Source organism: Helicoverpa armigera, chromosome 2 (assembly GCF_030705265.1).
Source record: "Helicoverpa armigera isolate CAAS_96S chromosome 2, ASM3070526v1, whole genome shotgun sequence".
Classification (NCBI taxonomy): domain Eukaryota; kingdom Metazoa; phylum Arthropoda; class Insecta; order Lepidoptera; family Noctuidae; genus Helicoverpa; species Helicoverpa armigera.
This window is the reverse complement of record NC_087121.1, coordinates 1,922,398-1,942,725: the sequence shown is the minus strand read 5'-3', so window position 1 is coordinate 1,942,725 and position 20,328 is coordinate 1,922,398. Positions and strand designations below refer to the sequence as shown.

The following is a 20,328-nucleotide window of genomic DNA, read 5'->3' as shown; positions in this document are numbered from 1 at the left end:
TAAAAATCCAAAAGAACTTTGACAGAGTAAAGTGTCCTAGAAGGTGAAATACATAACCTTTTTCAACACTCAAGTAAAAAGAAAGAGACAAAACATGACGTCTAAGTAAAAAAAGTGACATATCAAGACAGTCATAGATTTAGTAGTTATCTTAGCTACAGATATATTAGATGAATAAACACCAAAAGTCTGCACAGCACATTGAATTATCAAAACTGAAGATACAGCTATAATTATATTTCGCGAGAAATCAAAAATATCTGCTTGAATTATTCTAGTAACGATCTTAATAATCTAGTCAAATATATTTACAGTACAACGAGTAGATTACATGATGCTCGCAGTCAGTCAAATCGCTTTGAAGCCAGCGTGCAAGTCAAATGTCGCCAAATTCTTGTGATGCTATAACAAATACTGATTCAGGAGACATTGATAAGGTTTAGGAATTTATTCTTAAGGGCAGTATAAAGGTGTGAATGAAGACTAAACGAATTGGCGATCTTTTAACGAGCACTTAATGTCATCTTGATGTCCAAAACAATGAGTCCAAAAATCATAAAATTGAACCCATTCTCTGATTCCAGGAATACTTATGCCATGTTATAAAAACATTACAACTATTACTACCTAAATTGATAATGACTTAACTGTTTGGCTACTATCACCTTGCCCTAACCTATGATCGTTCGTTTGAAGCATCAATTAACGTTAGGTTTAATTTAGGTATAAGGGTATATACAGTAATTACAAAACAACGTCGTCAACTTGAGCGCCAGGAATCTTACCCTCCTAAAATTAAACACGTTGAATATTTGCGTGTCTTCAATAAAATACATTCGAAATTGGCGTACTTAAGTAGAGTAGAAATATAACGACAGCTCCGAGCAGTTACAAAGAAATTTTTGGCATCACCATTAGTTGTTGTTAACAAATTAGACTGATCCAACGATCCACAGCAATCGTAAATTTTGTACATTACCAAAACAGGCTTTCGTCACGCAACGGCTTCTGCTCGCAACTGTACGTATACAGAGTTAAATATAGAAACATTCTTAGTGAAAATTGACTGGAGTGTGAAATCTTAGGTATTTGATATTCACAATTATCCGGGTAACAATAACATGTAAAGAACTTGGTTCTCAGTAATCAACAAAGGAGGGCTCCGGCGCTCAATATAGCGTCTGTCAATGGAGGCTCCAGTCCATGGGCAGGTCGCGGGACGTGGAGCGCGAGTGCAGCGACGGCGGTGCGTGCGGCGCACCGCGGGCCGCGTGTCAGTAGTCCAGCGACTCCTCGTCCGGCGACCGCTTGCGGCAGCACAGGCGCCACGCCGCGCCCAGGGCACATACACCAATAGCAATCGCTAACCCAGCACCCAAGGCAGGTGCCGTCCAATCACCACCTCCAATACTCCTCGCCTTTGCACACAGCTCTGGCGCTTCATCATGAAGCTGACCTAATGGAAGTCCTCCCAACAAGTCTAAATATCCGAGTCGTCGGAGACTATCCTCAGAATATGCTTCTCTAGCTCTCTTTTCGTCAGCTGTCCAGAATTTACGATCCCCCGATGTCACGTTTGGACAGTTTACTACACCATTGCAGATTAATCTTGCTGGTATGCATAATGCTTCACCAGGACATATGAAATCACAACCGTGGCCAGATTCAGATGATTTCATTTCTCCATCAGTTAATCGTGACGTCATAAGAGTACCGTCAGAGTTCTTAGGTAAATGGTATAGTCCAGTCCAAGCAATTTTGAAAGCAGCTCGTGCTGGGGATGCACTACCGATGAAGACTATTCGAATAGACCTCGTCTTTTCCTTTTCTATAACTAATGGGTCATCTAAAGACTCGAATCCCAGTTCACCAGCTGACAATATTGGCAGTTTTTCAGTTTCTGATACATTATCTCCACATACAGACAAATAGGGATCTAATCTTCCTGGTAAATAGATTTGAATATTACCATCCTCACAATGACGGGAAGCGAACTTGATGCTTTCAAAGTGCAACCATATATCCCTCTTTTCTTCGATCTCTAGATCCCAAATGCACTGAATCCTTTTTGGCGGTTCCATGTAGCCTAAAGCTTCTAAATGCGGGTAAACTATTTCTCCATCTGAGGCAGCTGCCAAGACCGCTGGGCCACAAAGAGGGCCATGAACGAATTCATAGCGGGCTTCAAACAATGGTGAAGGGTTTTTGAAGTAAGAAGCGGCTGCGTGAGCATTGTCTACTATCAGTTGGAGATTCAAGCTTTCACCTGAAGATACTACTCTATATGGTCTTGCTCTTGACACGGCGTTTGCATGTTTAGCACATAAACAGGACCCTAGGGACCGCTGGACAGCTAAATGCAGTGGGAGAGGTGTGGTGCTTACTCCTGGTGCAGTAACGTTGGGTGACTTCCCGGCAGGGTATGGCTCCCAAATGATCAGCTTGTCTGCTCGATCTTCGTAGCAGTTTTGACAGGATACTGAGGTGTAGGGGTGTTCCTGTAAGTAATATGTAATTTAGCTATGGAGGCAGCAAAGATTTCGCCTAAACGAAATAAATGAAACCCATTAGGCTATTAATGCTGGAGAAAAGGATGACAATCATAAAATTAGTTTCTATTTCTGGAAATAGTACTGTGTAGGAGCAGTAATGTTTCGTCTAATAAAATGTTATTTGCACTGTTCTATATTAAATGCTACACCCACTTCATTGTATTACATGAATGACTTTCACATGTGAAATTGGTAACATTTTGTGAGATTTCAGGCTCTTTGAGAAAATTAGGATTTAATCGAAACAATTCATTTCTAGATAAGAAGAAAGTCCTCACCTTGAAATTAACACTCAGGACAGTCAATATAACTCGTGCATAAATTCGTTTGTCTGTCACAAATCTGTACAAGCAATGGACATCTTCGCCTGGCGACGCTTGCTTATATACCAGAGTGTTCAAAGGAGACCGTAGTCTACCAGCTCGCTGCTTCCAGGATGCTATGATTTCATCACATGCTGTTCCTTGCACTGGTTCACCGAAACGGGTGTTGTTGAAGAAGTCGTAATGTGCCCAGTAGTAGAGGGAAGATCTGTGGAGAATAAATTGAAATTAGGGTTTGGTGGATTTTGGAGTGTGTATTAAACTAAATTGGTAGTTACTTTTACTGATAAGAAACTAGTTGTTGCTTGCGGTTCCAATCACATCATCATCATCAGCCTATCGCAGTCCACTGCTGGACATAGGCCTCTCCAAGTGCACGCCACTGAGATAACCCAACCACATCCCGTGAGAACTATTTCCCACAGTAGGGTAAAAAGTAGCTCATGTCTCCTTATGTTTCTTCTGCTTTTAGACAAAATTACAAAGAATCTATACAGGCCGTGCTTTTTAAGTTCCAATTTAAATTTAACATTATACAAAACAAACTACTAAAAACTCTTATCTCTACTTTGCATTTGTTTAAACCATTGCTCTCAGTTGTTATGATGGTTAAACAAAAGAAGGTCTCACGTAAACAGATATAAACGAAGAAGGTTTTACTGAGATTCCCCCTTGGATATTACATTCGTGATCATTAGGACTGCCTAATGGGTTTAACGCTATAAAAATACCGCGAAATTAAGTTGGAGTGTGCAATAAATTATGCTTTGTATCGTTTTTTGGAAGCGTTGCTGTTTTCAAGGATCAGGATTTGCGTTTCACTCGCATTCCAGTAGTCCCCAGACTACTCCTTATATTTCACGACATTTATATTATATCCTTCTCTGTGAAAGGGGCGGTCTGTGCTCAGCAGTGGGACGATAAAAAGGCTGATGATGATGAAGATGTTACATGAGCTACCTAACACAATTATTTTTCTCTTTTTGGTCCAGTAGTTCCTAAGCTTTCAACAAAACAACCTACCAAGAGCTTTATTCACAGATTTTATATTCATTTCAATCTATGTACACAGGTATATAACCAAAGAATTGAAGAACTTACCCACTATAACTCCCAGTCTTGCTCTCAAACCTAACGAACATAGCGTTCCCAGTGGACACAAAGTCGTGTTTCTCCATGGGTCTACTGAAAGTGTCGCAGAAGGTCTTGATGATGCGAGCATCATCAGGTCTGGGCGCGTCGTACAATGTGAGGGATTCTCCGCAGTCACCAGTCCATGGCTGGATTGGGGATTCGATGCGGTTTATTCGGAAACTGTGAACAAGGAGTAAGGTTTTAGAAATGATGGAATCAGGCTTTACTTTGCAGAAATCTATGACATAAAATGTTTGTAAAAATATGTAGCGTTAATTTTCGCGTGACAGTTAATGGAAAAATTGGATACTCGACACGTGTTTCGCTCTTCCACGTTTTTATAAGGTTTTATTTTTAAGTCTAAGAAAGGAAATATATGAAAGGTGTTTTGAAATCTGGTTAAGTACAATGATTATGATAGTTATATTTAAGATTGGTGTTTTTGCTTTTGCAGACCTTCGTCGCCATTTATAGCAGACTAAAATTCTGAGTTTGCATAATTACAGTGCATTTGTTTCTTTGTTTTTCCAGTACGGTGTAAATGTGCAGGGAATCACAACTTAAACTGAGCGGTTCTGCTTCCTGCCACTGACATGGTTTTTTACTTTTCACTCGTAAATGTTCAAAATTCTATACATATAAATACCCATTCGTCAGCTTAACCTAACTGAATCAAAAAAGAAATTGGCATTATAAACGCAAACTTACCTTGGAAAATATAACCTAACAACCTGCCCAGGGAATCCTTGCATGAGATACGTGCAAGACGTATGAGGTGGATACCAATGGGCTACTGAGAGGAAGATGCCTTCAGTGTCTCCAGACTTCTTCAGGGTTTCTGCTGTGAGCAGCCAGTCACAGGTGCCGACCTTCGACCCTGGAGCTTCCACGTGGCCGGGCCAGTTGCCCACGTTGAAGTGGAAGCCGGTGTTTAGAAGTGGACCTAACACAAAAAAACAATATGGGTCATCAAATGTTAGACCTTAAAAGTATGTGATACATATGTGTAGAAAATTGATAAATTGTAATGGGGAAAGTCTGACTTAACTTGAATTGATTAATCTCTGATGCTTATAATTTTTAACCTTAAGTTCTAATAAACCTGCATAAGGTTATGATTGAAGTTACATACCACATTTCAGAAAAGTTACTTTATTTCAGCAAAGTAATATCACATCATCGTTACTTCAGATCCAAAATATCTATAGGCATCCAGTGCAAAGCACACAGCATATAATGTGAATAATAATTAACTATCAATTTACCTGCAGGAGAGCTGACAAACTCCACGAACAGATCTTGCGAAGTTCCAATGATGGAGTAGGGGAACTTGCCCATGCCGCAGAAAGTGCCAATCACTGATGCCGATTCATCCTTCCCGTCATATATCCTTATGTAATCGTACGGACAGTTTTCTGATCCTGTATAAAATAATGTTAATTATTACTTCACTTTATTTTGAAAGAGCTTTGTCAAATAGTAGGTATTGATGTTTTACAGCACAAATGCAGAGGAGCCATACGTGTGTGCTGTCAGGGCTGCGGGATGTTTTGAAAGAGTCACCGAGGCCCTAGTACCGAAAGGGCTTCAGCAGGAACATGATGGATTTTAGTCAGTAAGAGTCTGACACTCCCTCACAGTGCACCCACAGCGGGAGTGGATTTGATGATTTACCACAAAAAGAGCTATACATGTTAATGAACATATACATATTGACTTTGTACGAATTAGCTATGTGATCATTAGTAGGTGCTCCTAAGCTTACACATACAAGAACATTGCACACAATTAAAAAACACAAAGGTATGGCCGCATTCAAAAACGAAACATCTATTTATTCGATCGATTTATTATATTTATATCTACATTTATATCGAGCTCATCGATAAAACCAATACAAGTTGACATAAAATAAAAATCTCAATACAACGAGCAGTATCGTTTTAAATTCAGATCACCCGTCAGAACATGTTAAACCACTTTACCAAACCAGCTGTGCAATATAAGCTAGCGATACACAGATTTCATATTCATATAAAAATCGAAGCCAAGCAAATCACGCACTATCTACAACACTATTTTTCAATACGCTGGCTTTTCTAAGCACACTAGGAACTTTAAGTCGGTCGACAGTTTGTTTGGGCTCATAAGTCACTATACTTGTATTTATAATACAACGATAAGGTACTTGGCTGGTATCAGACCGACTGAAACTTTGATTGAATTCATGTCTGTCTTATAAAAAAATGTTTTTTTTTGCAAAAAAATATAAACCGCCTACACAAAATACTGAAGGGGACAAAATAAATATTTTCACATGGCTCTAGAAGTCGGTGTCTGCAGATCTTTTGACTGTGCTTAATTTACCACATTTCTAGAGCCATGTGAAAAAAATTTGGGAGGAAATAAATCTTTTTAGTGAAAGGGCTTTGGTGTTAGAAAAAATCAACCATCGGGCCAACTGTCGGCCGACTGTTTAGTCTTCAGTGTGCAAAACACGGGTGGAGTGCAGCGGTCTAAGAATTTAATATCGACCAAGTAACAGGACCGCATAGATTTAATGTCGGTTATTGGATAACTGTTATTTATGAGTATCATAACTTATAACACCTTGCAATGATAAGTTATTGTTAGGGTAATAAGGTTTATTTTCTATCGAGTTTCTGCATCGTGTATAATTTTAAATCTGTCTTTTAAGTTTTTCATATAGTATTAGGTAAGTAAGTTGCCGAATGGAGTCTTCTCTGTCTAAATCCCAAAAGGACAAAAATTCATCACATTTTTTTCGGACTTAAAACATTCGCTCATTTTATACCTCCCAAAAATAAATACACGCGCAAGTCTGTACCTTGCATCACAAGCTACTGCAGCCAGTTTTATTTTTGATCCAGTCTAATCGATCAACGTCAGACTGGCGCAGGAAAAGGTACACAAAGACCAAACCCAAACAGCTTTCTATTTACAAGACCGAATGCAATCTCATTTTATCAAGTAGCCCTGTTTGCTGATGCAGGCCTACCCTGATAGACACATTGGAGCGGACTCGATTGCCTTTTTAGTAGAATTGAACGTTCGAATCGGTGATTTGGTCCGGTCGATCAGCAAAGTGGCCTATTCAAGCCAGCTGTAAACGTACTTCGGCTCGGCGAAGATGCTGTATTTAGAAAACTAATTTTATCTTTGAGACCGTTTATTTTTGGAATATCGATAGTGAAGCCGTAAAAGTAATCGTTGTTAGACTAAAGTAATTGGAGATATTTTTAGTAGAGGATCCGATCGAACAGTAATTTCGTTAACCTTATCGAACGATATTTTCTTGGCACTAAAACTGCTACTTAACGTAGTCTTATCGACTGAAATCCGTATAAGAGGCTTAAACAAGAATAAACGTATAAAAGCAATTTTAGTAAAACCCAAAAGGAGAGAATAAACAATAGGGAAAACAAGGAGGGAAGTTTTATTTTTTTAATCAAGCACTCCAAATATTTGGGCCACTTACCAGAAGTTATGGGTCTCATAGGACAAGTCATGATATTCTCGCAGCGCTGTCCGTCTATATTGAATTCTTCATTTTCTATGTACAATTTTATGTATGGAAGCCTCGTGTTTAGATGGTATCTAGAGAAAAAAATAAAGATTATTAGCTTCATAATTATTATATTTATATCAGTTTCAGCTTTATGTTTACTACGGTGTAAATGTTTGATAGTATAGTTGATTTGCTACCTGACTACGTCATCAACGTGTTCTTGGCATGTAGTCAAAGCGTCCACGATCCAACATTAATGAAGCAATGTGTTAATGGATCGTAGAGTGGTCAGCACTTGGCCACCATGAAATTAACCAGTCAACACCAGTCAGCCATGTAAATTCTAAGTATCGCTTCTCGTTAGAATTCAATTTATTTGAAAGCTTACAAGGCTTGTACTGAATTCTGTTTTTCTTTGCCATTTTCGGGCCTAAGGCGCACAAGTATTGTGTTATCTTTTATTATAAAGGAAAACTGTTGGGAGTTGACGTAAAAGTCTGTAAAGTGCTGTCGTCTCAAACTGTACCGGCAAAATAACGTTGACAAACAATACTTAACGCTCTGGGCCTAAACAAACACATTTGTCCAAGCCGAGTCCTACCCTCATCAAAATTTCTGCTATGCCTCATGACTTTGAAGGAATACTTCAACGCAATCTAATTTATTGGGCTCAAAGACCTAATTTAGGTACTGTAAATATTATTCTAAGATTCTGATGTATTTGCCCTTAGATTTCAGAAGTAATTTACATCAACATGGAATTCAATTTCGCAAAAATTCTACACGACCTAAATAGAAAATCTCACATCGTAAACAATGATCAACACCACTAAGTTAAAATAAAGGGAATTACACCAGATAACTGTTGGACTATAAAATACGGTAATAGACTCGCCTGCAATGAAGATTTCTTGGATACACTCCAGGGTAGGCAGCAGACTGTACATAACACGTTTGCAAGCGGCAATCTCGGAACACCCTCTCACAATATGACCTGAGAAAAATTGCTCTCGTTCATTAAGATAATTCGCTTACAAAGCTGAAACGAAATCATTATCTCCGACACTTCTAGTTGGAGAATCTTTGCATTTTTCGAGATCCTTCATTTATTTTTTTGTAAAATTTTGGATCTGCTGAGTTTTTGAAATGGTTGAAGTTATTATTTGGCATGTTGAGTTCAGTTAGGTTTTTATTTGTATTCACTAAACTTGTCCTTTATGACAAGTACCACAAAATAGTATAGTTGTTGATAATTTAAAAGCAAAACATGAGTTTCAATTTTGTATAAATAGGAGTTTTGATCTCCGTGACTTGCAGCTGTTACAATATTGACACGAACCCTTCGCACATATTTATAAAAATGCGTCAGCAAAACAAAATACGCTGCAAATTTTCTGCACACTCACGCGAATAAATAACATTCCCAAAATCACCCTTTGGAGCCGCCATCAAAAGGGCTCGCCAATTTAAAAAGAAATCCCAGAATCAGCGACTATGTACCTCACTCACTTTAATTCGAGTACTTGATTACAACGCATAAATCAATGTGGCTGCAATAATAGGTGGGCAGTCAGCCCGTGCCGACAATTCAACACGATTTATAAGCCATTTCGGTCACGTACCCACCAAAGTGGAGCCATTTGGAGCCAGTCAGAATGATTCTAGAACGTTTGCGACATTCGGGATAAGCCTCTTAAGTAATTGGCAACTCTGGCTTGATTTATGCAGTGGCCGTCGAGTGATGATTTGAAGTATTGAGTTAGTGATTTATTGGTACTGAAATTGGGTGTCACGAGTTCCAAAGCTCTTCGAGGTTATGGATCAATAACTTTCGAGTCACGTCCTGTAGTCGTTACCGTTTTTGTTTTACCGTACAAGCTGTGTTTGAAGGTTCGTTCGTGTATTTTCTTGTTGTTTTGTACTTTTAGAATTCATTTTAGGTTATTTAAAATGCAGTTTAGGGATGGGGGCTGCTCCTTGGGGGAGACCTACGTTCAGCAGTGGACATAAATTGGCTAATATGATGATGATATAAAGATTCATTTTTTTTTCAATTTCTGAATAATATCTGAATTTTGTGAATTGTTTCTTAATTTTTCCACGTTTTGGGTAAATTTTAAAATTTTCGCGCCTTGACCAGTGCCGACTGTATAAGTAACAAAATAGGTACCTTAGTGTACAGAAATACGTTCCCCACATAGCAACGTAAACAACACAACTGGAGTATAAAGCATTTTCCGAACATAAACTAAATGTGATATTTCTGAACAAGAATGTCTGTCGAACCAATGGCTCTGAGACTTACATGTAGTGACATTCTGATATCGAGATGCACATTGCTTACGATCAACTTTATAGTGAAATAAATGGGACGTATGGGAATATGAGATACTCAATTGAGTTCAGTTATGTCTGTTTTGGTCTTATCTATGTTAGTTTTTGTTTAAATTCAAATAAGGCTTTTGTTTTGCCTGTAGTTTTTGGACTTCCAGTAGTTATTTTCTTTTGTCAAAATATATTTCTAGCTGTCGCTTTTAAGTCGTTCTCTTTTCGTAAGAGAGTCAAATACTCCCTTGCATTTTAACTATAGAACTTAGCGTAGAATATTTGTGTAGTTGTAGAGGCAAGCTGAAAATCAAAACCTCTTATTTTTCAATGTAACACTGAACTAAGAAACTGCTTGGCAGATAGTGCTCCCAAAAAGCCGATAATTATATTAAAACTAATATCAAAACAAATCGTTACTTGAATACAAATCGCGACCTTTCCATTCTGATCGTATTATTCTGTTTGCCATAAATAAACGAGAATACAAATTGTTCGCAATGTGATACTAAATTATTGAAAACTTTCACCACCAAAATTCGGTGGCAACAAATAACAATTTATCATTCCCCGAATTAACTGTTACCGAACTTATTTATGGTTTTTATTACTCGAATTTTAATAAATTCACCCGTTTTTGTTAATGGGTAATTTATATTTACAACTTTTTGTAATGGGCCGTTATTATCGTCTGTGTTAATAACCGAAAAGCTGACCTTTGGTGATTTAAAAATGATTGTAATTAAAAGCCTTTATATTTTACATATTACGTTAAACACAAAGGTTTAGGGACATATATCAGCAATTAATGTATCATACACATCTAATATGATGTTTCAAACTACCAAGTTCAACACTAAACAAACACAAACGTGATATTTCCAGTTCACAACACCCTTTGTGATCTCAGCACATTGAATCGATCACACTCGAAAGTAAGCGCAGACAATGGCGAATAGCTTTTCCAAACGATTTGCTTTAAAATGTTCATCACGTACGTTTGAATTCCTTTGAAGTTGGCATCGCAATTTGGCAAATAATTTAAATAACGTCGGCCCGAGTATACTCCCTTGTGGAACGCCGTATGTGTTTTGTTTCATGTACCAACTGGGTTTGATAGAAATAATCTTTTTAAAGCAATTTGTTTTGCGAATGGTACTGTTTGTGAATTAGAGTACGAGCATACTGTACACTAAACAGTCGGCCGATAGTTGGAGTAAAATATTTGTTTAAAAAAATCGTGAATTCAATCAAAGTTTGCATTTAGTCCGATACCGCTCAAATACCTGATGTGTGTTGTGTGTGTACTAGCGTACGTCTTCATACTCGTATATGAGCCGTAACAAACTATCGGCCGACTAAAAGTGTGCCATCTGCAGGGTCCATTAAGGTCACCCCTTGTGCTTGTGGGGTATGTAAAATATGTAAATACCCAAATGAATCTATTATAAGATCTCGTTAGGGTGTATGTTCAATGTTCTTTATTTATTTATTGTTAATATTCTTAACTTTGTTTTCGATTTGTTTGTATTTCTTTGCTTATCGACTCAAAATAGTATCAATCTTAACATTTTCAGCACGATTGTAAAAGAAAGCAACAAAATTTTCATTTTACAGAATCACAATGCTTCGTACGTGATATATTTTTTTTAAGAAAATTAATTTTTTCTCAGTATTTTTATTTTGTAAGTATTAAAAAACAACTGTTATCTGTTTCTTAGCAATGTAACTCGTGCAACAGATTGTGTCTACGTGAATCTTAAAAGATAATGTTTAAGAAATTTTAGCTTTAACATCAAAACGTGCCGTCGTAAAAATATACATGAAGAACTACTTAGCGAGTATAGAAATAAATGTTAAGGATTTTTTTACGTGACTGCCAAGAAGTTATAATACCTACTATGTTTTGTTATGAGTGTGAAATTATTTTTAAGAAAAAATATCTATGATGCCGTAAACAAACTCTAAAATTTACAATTAACAATTAATATTTACTTATGAATACTTTAAAGGTAATTTAACCATTTACTTATGATCTAGATTTTGTCTTTTTAATCTGTGAGGCATAACAAATTAACCATCTATTATTTTTGGAATTCTTATTCCCCCTTTGCTCTGTTTAGATAAAAGTAATTTTTTCAACATCTTTCAACTGATTTATTGTCTTCATATTTTTTCTCTATACGTCCAATATAACTTCAACCATCTTAAAAACTCCAACTTTCCTATACCCACAGACATCAATATAGTCAGGTAACTTAAGACATACATACCCAGCAACAACTTCCCCTCTTCTATTAGGATACAGTTCTGGATGCTGCCCGTAACGGAGATACACTTCGAATTGTTGCTCAGCTCTGCAGAAATTAAACGCATGAAACTTTACACTTCGTATTGGATAAGGCTGAAACACTACCTCCACCAAAGCGGAACAAAGCACAGAAGGTTTTATATAACTAAGATAATTTCTTCTTCTGAGAAATGCGATTGTTAAACTGAGAAATAAATATCTGAATTGAGAACCTAATCCTTTTTAGGGAGTCGGTTATCAAGCTCTCCGCTCCGCTTCGCTTGGTGGACACTGGGCCTTAGGTTCTAGGAAATGTGGAGATTTTATAATTGCAGATTTCCTTGTAATTTTCCTATATGGGTCTGTTTATGTCAATATGTAATCAGTATTCGGAATATTATTAATTAACTATTGGGATGGCAACTCTTTGTATCACCAATATTAACAAGACCTTTGCAATTCTTATTAATCAGGTTGGGATTGATGAAATAAATGGTTTTTGACCTCGTATGTTACTAATATGCAATGTATGTACGGTTATATTTAAACCTAATATCGTGTAATAATATGCACAATTATTCACGTCAAGCGGTACAAACCCACTACAAAATACGTGGCAAGCAATAACTCAAATATCCCAACCAACACATCAAAAGACTACGAAAATCAAATTCCGAAAAGTTTCTCAACGAACTCCAATAATTCAACTCGAAAATCTAGTCTGCCCTTTAGTTCTATATTAAATTAACCCATTTAACGCGACCACTGACCTGGAATCGAAGCTGAAGTAAGTTTGATCAGTGAAGTTGTCGGCATGGAACACAATCTTCACGAAGTTGGTCTCTGATATAAACGTTTGTGGTTGTTCGATTTCTCCACAGAAGAGACCTGGTTCTTTTCTGTTTGAGACATCTGTTTTTGCGTTGCCGTCGACTATCTGTGGATGTTTTGAGGTTTTTAGAACTTCTGAAGTTTGTGTTAATTAACTTTTTACTTCTGAGGTTGCATGCGAAGTGTTGTGCTAATACATTTTTTGACTATTGTGAAATCATTGGTAACCTTCAGATAACCAAAGCTTCTCGATAAGCTCTGGTCTTCAGAAATGCAAAGTTTATTGATGCATACGGTACATGCTGTGATTTTAATATAAGTCGAATCAAATAACGTAAGTCTTCAAATGCATATCAACAAACCATCCTATCATTTTACAATTAAACAGCGAATGCCTCATCCGAAACACGCGCAAAACGAAAACAAAATCCTAATCACATTGGAATCCCAAAGTTGGGAGTTCGCAAACTCACAAACTCGCAAATCTACAAACACAGAATGATTCAATAATTACGTTCAAATTGGCTCGCTCAGAGTTCCCAGTTCTTTCACTCGAGTTCAAAAATTAATTAGTGGAATTGCTAAAGCGTACCAGCCGTCTCAATTAGAGTAGCACACTGCAGACTTTTAGTCGGCCGATATTTCGTTTGGGCTCATAAATCAGTGAGAATATGAATGGTAGTTCGCACATTGCAAAGATCTAATCAGTTATTAGACCGCTGAAGACTTTGATGGGAAAAATTATTTCTTTAAAAAACATTTTTGAAACCATCGAGTAAACCGTTCGCGTTGGCCGACTGTTTAGTTTGCAGTTTGCTCTTAGTAGTAGAGGCTGATTTACACGACTTTATGACTGAAAACTTTTTTTTATGGATTGCCTTCCCCTCCTCCCAATTACTTACATCGTTTTTCTTAGACTGAAAATCTATTATTGGATGAATGTAGTTGACAATGCAATGAAGAAGAAATAACACAAAGATTTTTCTCTGATTGTGACAGACAATTTAAGCTGAATAGAAAAATGTATAAATAATAAACCAGTTACTAAATTTGAAGGTTTGTGTTTAACACGGTATAAAACCTTTTGTTTTTAAAATAACTTTATTCATATAAGAAAAGTAAGAAACAAATACTAACCTGCATATATCCCTTGTGGCATGTCGTACCATTGATCAAGGTACCAACTTTGAACTTTTTGAACCTAATCCTTAGTATCCAATCCTTTGGCGACCCTCGGAAAGCTCTAAACCTGTGGACAAAGTTTTTATATTTGAAAAAGGACCAATAAAACTTTTGTTGTTAGGTACTGTTGCCTTCTTGTTACTGTTGTAACACTGTTGGTAGAGTGTTTTTGTGGACATATCTTTTTGTACAAATATACCTAACATCATAAACCAGGGACTGTTTCTGTCTGCTTATAAACGATTAAAAATTACTGAACTGATTAGGATACTGACGTTGGTTCCACATTGTATGTAGTTTTGTCCCTATAAGTAAGCCCACTAGTAAAATGAGTGGTAATTGAGCTCACATAATCTTGATCGTCAATCTGATGCCTTAACATTGGTCTATTACCACATTCACATCAGATACATACTCAATTCATAATCTGAACTATACAGCTATTATTTTGACCCAAACGGCTGTCATTGAACATCCTTGGCAGTCGTTACGGGTAGTCAGAAGCCAGTAAGACTGACACCAGTCTAACCAAGGGGTATCGGGTTGCCCGGAAAACTGGGTTGAGGAGGTCAGATAGGCAGTCGCTCCTTGTAAAGCACTGGTACTCAGCTGAATCCGGTTAGACTGGAAGCCGACCCCAACATGATTGGGAAAACGCTCGGAGAATGATTTTGACCCAAACAAAGTCACCGTCAAAGCAAGTCTTGCTCCCAAAGAAACAAAAGAAACCGTTCTCTCGACACGATATTGGTTCATATAAATTACTACAATCTATCATCAGTATTATTTCCGACGAAATGCTTAAGGCTTCCCTTATCGGTTTGTTCCTGTATGAGGAAGGTATTAATCCTGGTAATTTTTTATAAGGAAGTCTATTAAGCCCTATTGTTGTCCTGTCGTGAAGGTAAATGTGGGTTAGGTGACCTAAATTAATCTTGACTACGACGAAAGCTTTTTTTGTAATAGCAATAGCTACTTATTTAGAAACATCTACTGGGTAGACATCCTTTATGAAGAAATCAAGTGATAATTTTGGATTCCTGTGTGTCCTTTTTGCGTATCCTAGGCGAGAAATAAGTAGACGGATCACCTCATGTTAAGCGTAACGTTTCCCTTCCCTATCATGTAAAGTAGATCTTCTCATATAGTTAACTGGTTTATAGATTTCCGCGTTTATACATTGTATATGTATAAAGTAACATTTTTAAGTATCTCAAATATCAAAACTACTTCCATCAAACAGAAACAAAACTACATTTCTGACCATAACTACCTATGACCGTACCCAAAACTTTTTCAAATGATACTTTTTTATTTACCCCACTTTTACTTTGTAGTTTTTCTTTCATCCCCTAAGAACTAAAGTCCGTGCAAATAACATCAATCATCACTTCTTTTGTACAACAAAAATGTTGAAAGTACGTGCAAAGTTCTAGAAAGTTCGTAAGCTACTGACCTACATGTTTCGAATTTAGGGATGAGATAAACAAGGAGCATCATCTCGATATATTTTTGTGTGGCATCTTGTGTAGAGTTTTTGATGTTTGGTTATTTGGAAGCCTCTTTGGTAAATGCATAACTATAGGATTTTTATTAGTAGGTAGTGATAATGAAAGTCCAGAAAATATATAATTTAGCCACTACTTGAATGACGTCGTTGTTAAAACCAACCAGGGACAAAGTTTGCCCATTGCTCTAAAATGACAAGCTGCTAAACTGCCTCTTTTTGACTACCAGGCCAAAAAAATACATTTCAATCGATGTCCAAACAATTCGAATATCTCATGTGAGCTTATTGCCAGTCACTCAGCACTCACGCATACTTCGTGGGCTCCGCTCAAACGTCAAAACGCAAACAAACAAAAATATCGATAACTAACAAACTCGTTACACCACTACATACCTATATGTGCAAGTGAGAGGCCTCCCAAAGTTCTCTGACGTCACGGGAGGGGAGGATACGTCTTCGTATATCTCAACTGTCTTGTTGCAGTGGTCCCGTTTTGAGTCTGTAACAAGGAAATTTAAATTTTTAACTGTAAAAGGAGTTATACTAGAGTATGTAAAATATTAAAAAAAAAACCGGTAAAAATCTTATTGAGTAGAAGGTATTTGTTTTCGTTCCAACTGAAAAGGAAAGAAGTATAAACGCTAAACGGTCCTATGTAATCATGAAGTTGAACCTTCACGTAAATATTTTAATCGCCGTCAAAAAAGCAGTAATTCTAAAACTGAAACCTTTCACAGCCAACAATGAAAATCAATTAAAAACCTCAGACACACACAAAGCATAGTGTTCATTAAAATCTGACATTACTGCACTCGGGAATGAAGTCATTATAGCCGTTCCCGGAAAGCTATTAAAATATACCATTAAAGGAATACCATAGAAATATGAGCACATACGTTATACGTCTAGTGTTCACACAAAAAGAATAAAACCTCGTATTCGTAATTACGGGGTTCGTAAATGAATCAGCCATTTTGTTAAACGTCGACGACGACGTAACGTCAAAGGTGACGTTACGTTGAGAAAGCACGAAATGACGTTTTTGAGTTCCATTTTTGAATTCAACGTGTGGTTTAGAAAGACGTTTCGTTTGCCAGCCAGGGAGTTTGCAAAAAAAGATTGCGGCTTTGAATTTGAAAATGGAATACGCGTGTGTGCTTTGTTTACAGTTTTTTTAAATCCGTGTGTAATTTGTTTTGCTTTGAATAAAAGATTCGATATCATAAAGAATTTTAATCAAAACTCTCCTTCGGTAATAAGTTAGAAAGTCTCGCATTTCTTTGATATCAAACAAAAGCAGAGCAACACAAGCGAATAAGGAATGCACCGTTAATCAAACTGACCCGACAAAAACAGAATAAAAACTTGGAAAACAAAAATCTCTTTCTTCAAACTACTTTAGAAGCGCGCAAAAAAGATTTAATTTTAAAGTTGCAGAAAACCTGGACGTATTTCAAGGAGACGGTGGTAGTTCCTCATTGCGCTTGGGGCCATAAGTCTGCCGCGTCTAGTCCATAGATATTTGTCACTAGAGGCGGGTGGCAAAGGCAGTGCATTCATACTGCCAAGTTTAATAAAGAGTATTTACTTTATGATGAGGGGTTAATGTTGTCAGTGAGTGGTTAAAGCACTTTTTTAATTCAATTAAATGGATTGATTATTATGTAAGTTCCTACTGAAAATGTTGAAAAAGGTTTTTTACTTTAGTATTTTGAATATTGTAGATATAAATTCAAAAGGAAAAAGCAAAAATTCAAAATAAATTCAAAGTTAGCTTCGTTGATCTGCTACATACTGATTTAAATAAATTCAATACTTACAATAAATGAACATTTAGTTCGAATTATATGTATAGAAAGAAAAAAAAATGCAATGGACTTATATAAAGATAGAGAAATGAAGATATATTTTTTACTGTGTTGTGATATAATACTATGTACTAGTTTTATACAAACATTGTATAAAACTAACAACCGCTTTACCAGCGATATACCTCGAATTGATCATTCATATTCACTTTAAATAAACTTTAATCCAACGATACCAGATTATTCAAGCTATCAATGTAGTTATTTAAACAAATGTTCAAGTAAACCACACAAAAAATAAAATAACTCCTCCCGCAATAAAATCCAAATGAAAACTTTTTTGCAAATTACTGGGAACTAGAGAAAAAAGTTCTAGAACAAACATTTTCTGAATTACACACGATGTGCTGAACAAAAAATGAAAAGTGTACTTGTTCGAGTCCGCTTATGGCGGTGTGGTAAGCTCTGCAGTTCTGGAACTTTCTATTGGTTCACACAGCTGGTTAGTTCGGCCAACTTGTTGGGGCCAACATCAAAAGGCCAATATGGGCACGTGCACGGAGGAAGGAAAGATAGCGGAGATACCATAAGGAAGGTCAAGCGCTTCTTATAGGTCAAACTACGTACGGTAAGGATGATCAACGTTCTGATTCCTTGTGAAATCAGAACGAATCTGTTAAAGATTGGTCTTGATTGACTGGTGACTTTATTTTGAAAATATTGGGCGTGTTCTAAGAAGGACCTGTAAGGGCAGAGCTAGTAACATTCCTCGTCCCCCGCATTTTGGCGTTATGTCATCTCCGCTAGTCATTTTGTTCTCCATGGCACCGTGTGATATTTGCATATTGGTCTAACTTTGATCAACTAGTTGTTTGGGCTAAGCCAATTTATTGGCGTTCCCGTTCACATATTTGCGAAGTAGGTAATTTCGGTTCCATGTTGATTTTTTTGTAATTAAACTTTGATATAATGTTTGTGCTGTAGGAAATTAATTTAGGATGGAGCAAATATTGGTTTTGTTTAATTGGGATGGAATAATATTCAATTTGTTTAACTGATTTTAATGTAGGTACCCTATTAGTTGGGTAGGTAAATATTCCTCGTTGATTTATATTAAAACTGTATTTCAGCATGATTGCTTTGATACGACTTAAGATACCTTGTATATTTCTTGTAATAGGAAGCCCGTAAATTTTCCTGAGAATCAATTTGCAAATCGTGCTCCAGACTGATGACACATTATGAAAACCCAAAAGTAAACGAGCTTACCCGCGTGCACAGAGTACTTCTAACGTGGTCTAACTGAAACCACTTAATGAAGCTAGCAAAAAAGTAGTAATCAATATGAAATACAGTTCATATCACAGTGTAGTTCGTTCATGTCGTTTCGCAAATGCCACGGTACATTTCCAAGAATGATCCAATAATATGATCTCGCTACTAAATACTGTAGCCGTCTCATCAATTAAGATCTGAATAATCTGCTCACGATTCCCCTGGTGCCCAAGTAATTCGATTAGTTAACTTATATTGTCAGCTATCGGTGGGAATTCCGGCTTTAAGGGGAATTTCGGGGAATTCGGGGAATACGGTAATCGGTAGGTAGGTTTTTATAATGTGAAGAATGGATTCTGACTGTATTATAATAAAGTATAAGGTCTGTCTGACGCCCTTTTTGGTCAAAACCACATACTGAGCCGATTGAAATTGATTGTGACACTTAAGTGTGGGACTTAAGATTTTTATACGACACGGGTAGTAGTTCCCCCGGGACGCGAATGGTTAATGGGGAACAGCTAATGTGAAATATTTAGAAGATTATTTCTGATGTAACAAAGTTATAATTTTTTGATTATTGTTCGTTTTAGCGAGAGGTAGCTTTTAATCAATTAAACAATAACTAATTTTGACTTACATTATCTTACGTATGTCAAAACTACTAATGACATTCACTGTTCGAATAGCAAAGGTTTCACAGTCCATTCACTATATAAATATTCACCAATCGTATTTACAAAAAACGAAAACAGCAGGCCTTTTCATACATTTCAAAACCCCTTTCTAAACCACTTTTCAACTCGAAAAACAAAAAAAATAAATTCCAATCCATAGATTTTTCAACACATTACCTAACACTCTAGCACATCAATATTGCAAGGTAAGTACCAAAGCACTTAAACACACAATGATCGTACTCGTTCGTGTATTAATTTTTAAGCAACCCCAACTTAGCACTTAATGGAGTTCCAACCCGTCTGTCACTTAAGTACAGTCGCGGCATCAGGTGCGTCCTAAGTGATGGTGATAACTTAAAAGGGCTAGGACTCAAAACTTGTGAGGTTCACTGTACTGTTGCATACTGCAGACTAAACAGTCGGCCAATAGTTGACCCGATGTTTAACAAAAAAAAAAAAGTTAAAGTAAATCTTGATTCCTATCAAAGTTTTCGGTCGGTCTGATACAGCCAACTATCTGATCTTTGTAATATGCGTGCTACCATTCACCTTCATACTGATTTATGAGTAAAAAAAATATCTGCCGACTAAAAGTTTGCAGTGTGTTTACTCTAAGTGATATAACTTAGAAGGGCTAGACTGAAAATTTGCGAGTTTCACTGTAAGTTGAATTATGTAAGTTTTAAGGGTTAATAAATTAAATTTGCGAATAGGGTTGACTAATGGCCGTTCCTAAACTCTATCTATTTATAGTGTTGCTCAATCCAGATACGAATTTGACATCCCTACTAATATTATAAGTGCGAGAGTAACTCTGTCTTTCTGTCTGTTTCACGTCTAAACCATTGAACTGATTTTAATGAAATTTGGTACAGAGATAGAGTTGACC

At 36.7% G+C, this 20,328-nt stretch overlaps 1 protein-coding gene across 1 annotated transcript in view; it reads right to left on the bottom strand.

Moving 5' to 3' along the window:
- Window positions 1-907: 907 nt before the first annotated feature.
- Window positions 908-20,328, bottom strand: part of LOC110372095 (uncharacterized) — a 101,184-nt gene continuing 81,763 nt past the window's right edge. Inside the window, exons 2-12 of the mRNA XM_049843811.2 lie at window positions 16,070-16,175; window positions 14,122-14,233; window positions 12,924-13,090; window positions 12,137-12,220; window positions 8,434-8,532; window positions 7,509-7,627; window positions 5,275-5,430; window positions 4,718-4,952; window positions 3,977-4,189; window positions 2,831-3,083; window positions 908-2,498 (exon numbers count right to left, since the gene is read on the bottom strand). Coding sequence (XP_049699768.2) covers window positions 1,275-2,498; window positions 2,831-3,083; window positions 3,977-4,189; window positions 4,718-4,952; window positions 5,275-5,430; window positions 7,509-7,627; window positions 8,434-8,532; window positions 12,137-12,220; window positions 12,924-13,090; window positions 14,122-14,233; window positions 16,070-16,175 — 2,768 coding nt within the window. The 3' untranslated portion in view covers window positions 908-1,274. The remainder of the gene's footprint in view (window positions 2,499-2,830; window positions 3,084-3,976; window positions 4,190-4,717; window positions 4,953-5,274; window positions 5,431-7,508; window positions 7,628-8,433; window positions 8,533-12,136; window positions 12,221-12,923; window positions 13,091-14,121; window positions 14,234-16,069; window positions 16,176-20,328) is intronic.